The sequence below is a fragment of the Anneissia japonica genome, unplaced genomic scaffold, assembly GCF_011630105.1.
Source record: "Anneissia japonica isolate Jap-2015-1 unplaced genomic scaffold, ASM1163010v1 scaffold1537_len634075_cov158, whole genome shotgun sequence".
NCBI classification, from domain to species: Eukaryota; Metazoa; Echinodermata; class Crinoidea; order Comatulida; family Comatulidae; genus Anneissia; species Anneissia japonica.
This window is the reverse complement of record NW_022723531.1, coordinates 350,388-359,492: the sequence shown is the minus strand read 5'-3', so window position 1 is coordinate 359,492 and position 9,105 is coordinate 350,388. Positions and strand designations below refer to the sequence as shown.

The following is a 9,105-nucleotide window of genomic DNA, read 5'->3' as shown; positions in this document are numbered from 1 at the left end:
CAGCTAAAGCTATAAAAAATGTAAGCATTGAATACCATCATGTTGTTTTGTACTGAGAAAAAAATGTTAGTTTTAAATTAAAAATCGATAAGAAATAGCTCTATAAAAAGTTTAAGAAATCGGTAATCACAGAGGGCAGCAATAATGTTTAATAAAATTGTCAGCGTAAAGGCCTGTTTATACTTGCAGCGATAACGATAACATGCTAAAAAGCAATTGTTCCTGAGAAATAAAAGAAGCAGACCAGCGATTCGATAACGATTTATCCTGTATACGATAAGGAAGACATATTTTCACAAATCATATCAAACGACGTCATAATTATAGGAAAACGATAAAATCTTTTTTATACTTCGATTTCATCGCTTTCCCATGATTGTGACGTCATTTGATTTGATTTGAGAAAATACTAGATAGTATAAACAGGTTTTTAGCGTTTCCATACGTTTTTAAAAGTTGATTGAAAATGCTTGTGAGTCATTAAGTTATGTTTAAAATATATGAATATACAATTAATTATTCACAAATCAAATCAAACGACGTCATAATCATGGGAAAACGATAAAATCTTTTTTCTACTTCGATTTCATCGCTTTCCCATGATTATGACGTCATTTGATTTGATTTGTGAAAATACTAGGTAGTATAAACAGGCTTTTAGCGTTTCCATACGTTTTTAAAAGTTGATTGAAAATGCTTGTGATTGTCATTAAGTTATGTTTAAAATATATGAATATACAATTAATTATATTTTTCTTTTAGTGTAGTATCAAATCGTGATATCGGTAAATTTCAGTCTGCCGCCCTCTATACTTTGAGGCGTCTGATTTGAGTTTTGTTTTGGTTCCTGTGTATAACAAGATAGACCACCTACTTAGGCTAGACCTAGGCCTAGTTGTTTTTATGGTTTGGAAGTTCAGCCGTTTTCTTGTGTGATACAGCAGGGCGAATTATTTAAAACTGTCAACAAATGTACGTGTAGCCTAGGCCTAAATTTGTGAGAGGATGAGCGTTGCTTATATAATTTGAGTCTAGCTAGCTAGGCCTACTAGGGCCAGGCTAGGCGCGTCTAGCTAGCCGAAGACCCTGCCTACTACCCCTACCAAGCGACCTAGTAGTAGGCCAAGGCCCGCACTCAAGCATAAGCCCCTAATAATAAGGAAGTCTGGACCATTTTATAAACATAGACCCTGGCCAACTAGGCCTAGGTTAGCCTAGGCCTATTAGGAGTCTAGTTTTTAGCCTACTTCTACTAGCCACGTACTATGCAATTGCAACATGCTGGCTCTGGATGATCTTGATTGACCCCAGGTGCGACGGTCTGCTGAACTGTGTGATGGAGAGTTCTACAAAAGAACCAACTTCAAATGGAAGTCGAACCAACTCTGTCCTTGTGTCTTCAATTTTAAGTAATGTTATTCATGTCACTTGTCATAGCCACGAAAAAAGCTGTTCATTAAAGGCGCAGCTGTATCGTTTCGACCAATTGCAAACAAAATTTATCTCAATCAGGCAGACTCCATCAACTACTTTTCAAGTAAGTCATCTAAAATATGTAGTCCATGGTTTAGTTGAAGATGATGTCACAGGCTTGGTGAATTTATATGTTGTTGTAGAGGCAGAATTCCTAACAGCAACAGAAGTACGATGGATTTACTATGTACTGCAGGTTACTGAGCATTCAATTATGACCATCTCAAAGTTCGATCTTTTATATCAGTTATCAAAAATGAAGATACATCTTGCCAATGGTCCCAAAGTAGTTTGGTGTTGCAAAGACAATTTAACTATCTATGACATCGCAAAGCAGTCACAGAAGTCATGTACCAGACATTCCTCTGGTTGGATTGATGGTGGAACACTTCTCTGGTCTGGAGTCATTGGCAGAGATCTTGTAGCAATTGGTACAGTGAAAGAGTTACAAGAGAGCAGTGATGGCATGTTAAGCACTCCTGACATCCTGATGTCATTCCAAAGCAGACATCATTTTGTTGGCATTGATTTAAGCAACTTTCAAAGGAATTATCCAATTTCCAAACTTCTTCCTGATGTGTACGCAGAGATAGTTATTGCTATGAGTGTAAATAGCAATGATTCTAGTAACGTCATCATTTGCACTAGAGAATCACAGTTGATATCTTTGAAAGGTGGACAGATTCAGAGTGTCTGCCAGCTACCATTCAAGGATGCAGTGGAAGTGGATGTTGCCATCACAGCAGGTGGAAAAGAGTTGATCATTGTGCATTCTGCTTCTTCAGATGTTTGCTGTGTGTGGTCTAAATCCTTTGAGGTAATTTAACTACAAGGGTAATATTAAGAATTAATAATATATATTTGGCAAAGTACAATCTTGCCAGTAGCAAGGAATAGGCATGACCCTAAAGAGTAACCTGCTCTTAGTTACTCTATCAAAAACAACACAAATGCAAAAAACAAAAGCAACATTAAAAATTATAACTGATCAAACATAATTATTATATAAATTGAACTAAATTTATAAATCCTGATTTTAAGTTAACACAATTTGAATTGTAATAGGAATAATGATAATAAAATATAATTTAAATAAATTGTTTATTATATTTTTTCCTCAAAAAATTCTTAATATTAGATAGTGATATTAAGATTTTAATTAAAGCCCCATTCCCGGCAAAATTTCACTAAAAAAGAATTATTTTTAGAAAAAATGCATATGCATTACTCCATTTATTGTAAGCAATGGAAAAATATTGGCATAAATTTTAGTTTTACACAAAAGAATAAAAAGATGAGAAACACAGACTACAGTATTTCTCATAGATTACTATTTTTTTTCTCGACAAATTCAGAGGTTGTAGATCGCATCCGCTGGAATGCTCTCACTTTTATGTATACTTTATACAGTCAATAAAGTGCACCCTCTGTAATGAAATTGGTTTTTATACTTCGCATCTCGCACACTGCGCAATCGATCGAGTAGGCCTGTGATATGTTTGTTTAATTGTCAAGATCTTGATCAGAATCAATTTTATATCAGATTTGAAATAATTCCTATGAAATATTATATTTCACAAGTGTCAATACTAGCAACGGAAAATAACATGTCGGCTGTTTTTATGTGTGATAACAGAACATAAATCGAGTTACGGCTAGGCCTAGCCTAGCAGCGTTGGATAGGCTAATGTTTTCGGCGCCTACTATATTTCTTCGCAGATCTATCGCAAAATCAAACATGAAAAAAAAAATCAAATTTCAGTCTTTTTTTACATTTTGTTCATGTTTAGGAACGCCTAAATTCAGTTAAATTATCAATTTCGTATTACATTTATAAATCTTTATAACATATATAAAAATCATTTTTCTTTCTTAACAAAAATCTTGCGGGGAATAGGGCTTTAAATCTTGATATCGAATATTGTCTCACCAAATATAATGGCATGCAGGATTGGTAGATGCAGAAACCTAAGGGTGAGTGATAGACATTTTAAGGGTGGGTGAGTTACAACATTGGTAAACTCTAAATAATAAAAATGGATTTTAAGGATGGAAAACTATGTTAATAAGGGTGGGTTGAGGGCCATTAAATTAGCTTTAAGCTGGGTGGCTCCACCAACCATAACTACCTGTACATCCCTGTGTATAATATTGTCTTTTAAAAATGATAAAATAAAGAGAATTACCTTCCCTTTTGAAAGGATCGTACTGTAATAAATATTTATTTACGGATTGATATTTTGTTGACTTTTTTTTCTTAGGTTGCAGAAACATGGCAGGGGGTACACATGGTTCTTGTTGATGATTTTTTCCAGTGTGGCAACGATCAAATCTTAATGCTGGTATCAGATCCTACCCAAATTGCCAATATTTTTGCTGGCTTTATACTAACGGATTTACAGAGTCGCAATATCAAAGATGTAAGTCACAGGCATTGTCAAGTCAGATGATAATTTTCATATTCTAAAAAATAACTAAGATACAGTTGAATCCAAATTGGCAACTGAAAAAAACTTCAGAGGGTTATTTATGTGAAAACACAACAATTTGGCATGTAAAATAAGATGGACTTAGAAATTATTTGAGTTAGGCAAGTATATGTATTTTCAGGGGGTGTGCAGTACATCATTTTGCGACACATGTAATCTACATTTTGCAACTCACAGTCAATAATACAGTAGTGCAAATGATTTGTAGTATTTATGAAAGTATTATTAATGTTGTTGTTATTGATTTATCATTATTTTATTACAAGTATTATTCAGTGTGTATATAGGAGTCTGATGGGGTTCTCGATCAATAAGTGAGGGGGTGCTACATTGTCATTAGCTCGCAAAATAAGGTGATTTATAACTACTTGAGCGTAATTTTTTGGGGAATGACTGTGGGAGCCATTATTTCTTTTGAGTGGAGGAGCCGTTCACATCATGACCATATATAGGCACATCATGACTATATATGGACATGCCACTGTTATTATTGTACAGTAAATTTTTATTATTAAAGTAATACTATAATGTAATAATAATAAATAATTGCAATTTTGTATCATATTAATTTGTCTTTAGGGTGTAAAAGCCAATATGGAAGTGAACGTTGGTTCACAAAGCAACTTAAAGTCGGCAGTAAGAGCTTTGCAAACAAGGATGCAGGTAAACCTGTCATAAAGTAACATTATATAATTCTATATTTAATGATTTAATAAATTGTGCCAACATCGCCTAATTACCATTCATAATTTATGAATTAAGCAAGATTATTCCCAAATGAGTGTATTATCATTCATTATCGAATATCAATATTTATTATTTAAAAAATTATCATACTTTATCCCAGTGGAATAGGTTGTATCATTCAATTATCAAATATCAATATTTATTATTGTTTTAAAAATTATCATACTTTATCCCAGTGGAATGGGTCATATCAACTTTGTCTCTTATTAGCCCAATTGGTAGAGCAGTCAAAATTATATGGTTCGAATCCTAATTTGGTCATTACATATATTTAACACATTTTCTATTTATAGATAAGTGTTGCTGCTGTGAAAGAAAGCAGACTTAAACTTGCAGATAAAGTCAGAATGATCCATCAGTCCCACAAAGCATTGGTCAACATGGTGAATGGAAACGCTGAGGATGCAGCGAGTCCAGCTCAAACGGTAATTGGCAGGCTATTAATCAACATTTGAGATAACAATAAAATTATAATCAGAAAATAATTTCTTCACAAATTAACATTAATACTGTTTCATAATATGTATCTTTTGCATATGCACATTTCAGTGATAAATTTGCAAAAATATTTCCATCTTTGTCTCGATTGAAGCTTATAACCTATTTGTTAATTTTAAATGTGTAATTCTTGAATTTAATTACAATATTTTACAATAATTAATTTAAACATACTGAAGTGATTAATCATAAAGCTCTGTCCACACTATAAAAAAAACTGTTGCATGCCCATATATAGTCATGATGTGATGTCATCATGACCATATTCAGGCATGTCGCATATTTTTGTCATATCAAATTTGATAGTGTGGACTGGAGTAATGGATAATTTTAAGCATTTATAGACCAAATTTGATTACCTGGAGACTTCACTGTGTCTGGTCCTATCCATGCTGCCATGCGAGTCTTTGCCACCATCACTCATGGACTCACAAGCATCGTACAGTGCAGCACCCTCTCCAGGTAGCTTTGCTGGCCACATTCAATTACCACTGCATTTCACATCAAACAAAATTATAGTCTTGACATGACCATATTTAAGCATGTATTTTGTCAACAACAACTAAAGATTGTGTTTCCAATTTACATTAATAATAAATAAAACATTCATTTTATACAGGCTTCATTAATTATATACTGTAGTCATGATATCATCCTTATATTATAGGCATATCACATGCTTTTGTTTAATTAAATTTGATAGTCTGGCTAGGGCTTTAGATTCTGTTTTGGTACAACAATTATTCAGTATTGTAACAATTTAACGGATACAATAATAAATAAAACATATTCCTTTTTTTCAGGCTTCATTAATTTGTCTATTTGATGGATCACCAGAAGAAGGCAGTTCCATAACAGAAACAAACCAGGTTCAGATAAGCAAAGATAATGGACAACACCCATCAGTTTCATCACCATGGCAATGCCTAGTTGGTGATGAGTGGATTGTGGGATTGAAAGTCCACAATGCAACAAGCAAGTATGTCTGTCAAAATTCACATCACTCTATTTAATAGTCCAGACTATTAAATTTTATCCGACAAAAATGTGACATGCCTTAATATGGTCATGATGACATCACAAAAGCCCCGCCCCTTAGATATTGTTGCTAAGGTACCACAAAACGACAGCCGTAAAATATACGCAAACACGTGTGCTTGTGAGATGCACACGTATTGTCGTATTCCAGTTTTGATTGGCAAGTTGTTAGTTTGATTGACGCCGGAAAGGTCCATTATCAGAGACTAAAGCTCAGTCCAGACTTTTTCTTTGACAAAAAAACTATTGTATGTCCATATAGTCATGATTTACCTATATATTTAGGCACGTCTCATGTTGTTGTCCCATACAATTTGGACAAAGCTTAATGATCCCTTTTATTCTTTATTTTGCAGAACTTTCCATCGATTAGCTTTATTAGTCATCGCAAGAGATGATCAACTGTATCCCATTACACTGCAATGTAGAAGCAGCCTAACATCATTAGCCAATAATGTCAAAGGTCAGGACGAGCCCCTCCTAAAGAGGATGAAGTACAAACAAGAAATTCCCAAACCGCAGATGGATGAATTGCTCCCAAATGACACTGCATTTGTTTGCGCTGTGACAAAGTTACCAGCGTTTAGTCAGCCAAATTTGGTGTGCAATCTAGCATTGCACTGGAAAGACAATCTGGTGGATAAGTCCGAGCCAGTCAAAAGCATCTGTGTGGGCAACGCTACACTTATGGCAAGTGACGTGGCAGGAGGAGACCTGCAGGTCTCTTACCAAGAATCTCGGGGTATGTTGTAAACCTGTCGAGATTATTGAATTTCTTTGACAAATTAATAATAATAGTGTAGTTTTATATACCGCCGGTATCCATCAAACAAGATGCTCATGGCGCTTGATATGTAGACTAGAAACTCGATCCATGACTTTCTCCGCCCCTAAGGGTCCCTTAGTGTCTGTGCTACCCGGTAACCCGGTACCAGCAACTCTTGTCATCCACCACCGGGGTATTCCCTACCCTCGAATGATGTTCTGGGTTCTTTATATTGCACACGAGCCATGGTACACAATAGGTCTATGGTTTATAGTCCTTATCTGAGAAGACTTGTTCTACCACCAGAACCATAGGCGAGCGTGCCGTTTGAAACAGCGCTGTTATTATGGCTGTAGGTTGCGGCGGCGCTGCTAACTGCTCGGCCATTCGATACAACAGTAAAATTTGTATGTTTGTCTTCATGACATTTTTTAATATTGCATTTTCCATCTCATTTTCCCATATTACAGGTTCATTGACCAATCAGGATGAAATGACCCTCAATGCAGTGCAGCTAGAGACAATGCTGGACATTACTAGTCACCATAGCCACATCAATCAAATAGGCTCTGTGATCCAGAATTCATTAAAGTTTCTCAAAATGAAAAACACTAATGGATTCATTTGTACAGCTGGTGCATTTAGTCTATGCAGAGTTTATATTACTAATCTCAATGCGAAAATGCTGAAGATACAAGTCTTCACAAGGTAATATACCTTCGGACAAAACATTTTTTTATCGCGTGTACCAGCGTACTGTTGCTATATGTTAACTAAGCAATTAGCATTGTGGCAGAATTGCGTGCTTCAGCACAGAGAAGCCATAATACTTTTACTTTTTGGCAATATTAAGTCGATTCCAGTAAATAACCTATCATTTGTGGTCTTTGTCGATGTTTTTAAAAAAAATTCAGTGTATTCTATTTTGTAGATAAGCTTTTATCATTTTTGAAATTAAGTATCTTCTCGATTGTATTAATTTAAAACGGGACCATTTTGAAAAAAGACTGTTACATCTTGTATAAATATGTTTTAAATAAAAAACAAAATAAATAAATAAATAAATTTTAAAGTTTCTTGGTTACTGATGGTGGCTTTGGGATGGCGTCTTCATAATATTTAAAAAAAATCAAATACGAAATAACAGTCTGCCTTTGTCTATTTCTGAAACAAGACAAACGCAAAACAGTGGCGGTGCTAGCTGTCTTATGCTTTCCTTTAGACAGATCAAGCCACCCCACGACTGAGTGACAAGCAGTCGAAGGCAACATGAATGTCCCGGCGACATTGTGGGGAAAAAATTTTTTTTAAATAAAAATAAAATGTTCGGCTATATAATGTACAGAAAAATTTCATGGTCGGAGAAATTAAAATTAAATGTGTTAAAAAAGCTCATTAACCAGATCAGTGGCAGATTCAAGGGAGGGGTAATCCGGACTGCCCCCCCCCCCCAATATATCAAATCATGCATAAGAGCCTTCAGACCTTCCATCTATGGGATTTCCTCCTTGCTATCCCCGACCAACCTAGCAGACGTAAAGAGGCGCTTATAGCCTGGGCTGAGATGAACTATAACATTGGGGTAACCACCTACTCTTCCGAAAGATGCAATGAGTCCTTTAAAGTGCACACGAGCCAGATGTATACACTGTACCTCCATTTTAAATTCTTATCCGAGAAGACTTGGTTCTACCAACTGAACCATTTAAGCACATATATAAGCATACAGTATGTTATATGGATGCTATATGCATACAGTACAACAGTTGACCATTTTTTTATATTGTTATTTACAGTGATGTGAAGACACTACTTCTGTTTGTTCATTCTCTCTACAACGTGCTCCCTGATGACGTCATCATCACGCCAACGACATCGCCAGGATGTTTAAATTCAGCAAGTACAAATGCACTTAATAAACTGGAAGACGAATTGACCAAAAAACTTCAACTATTCTCTGGTTTAATTAATTCTCAAGAAGGAATTAACATTAATAAAGAGTCAGTTAGGAAAGGGGAAATGGTTCAAGGTTTAATAGAACCAAAAACTAAATCAGTAGATGACTGGAGGAAAGAATTTTCGAAAAAACAAACA

General features: G+C 35.0%; 1 protein-coding gene across 1 annotated transcript; it reads left to right on the top strand.

Moving 5' to 3' along the window:
* Positions 1-821: 821 nt before the first annotated feature.
* Positions 822-8,033, top strand: LOC117112254 (Fanconi anemia group B protein-like). The gene is made up of 7 exons (XM_033255327.1): positions 822-2,290; positions 3,735-3,893; positions 4,542-4,625; positions 5,003-5,134; positions 6,011-6,186; positions 6,602-6,987; positions 7,482-8,033. The coding sequence occupies exons 1-7, from the start codon at positions 1,292-1,294 to the stop codon at positions 7,721-7,723; spliced, it is 2,178 nt and encodes a 725-aa protein (XP_033111218.1). The 5' UTR covers positions 822-1,291; the 3' UTR covers positions 7,724-8,033.
* The last annotated feature ends 1,072 nt before the right edge of the window (positions 8,034-9,105 follow it).

Coding starts and splice junctions, on each gene's coding strand:
- LOC117112254 (XM_033255327.1), top strand. CDS start 1,292: ATGATCTTGATTGACCCCAGGTGCGACGGTCTGCTGAACTGTGTGATG. Junction 3,894..4,541: donor AGAGTCGCAATATCAAAGAT/GTAAGTCACAGG, acceptor ATTTGTCTTTAG/GGTGTAAAAGCCAATATGGA. Junction 5,135..6,010: donor CAGCGAGTCCAGCTCAAACG/GTAATTGGCAGG, acceptor CCTTTTTTTCAG/GCTTCATTAATTTGTCTATT.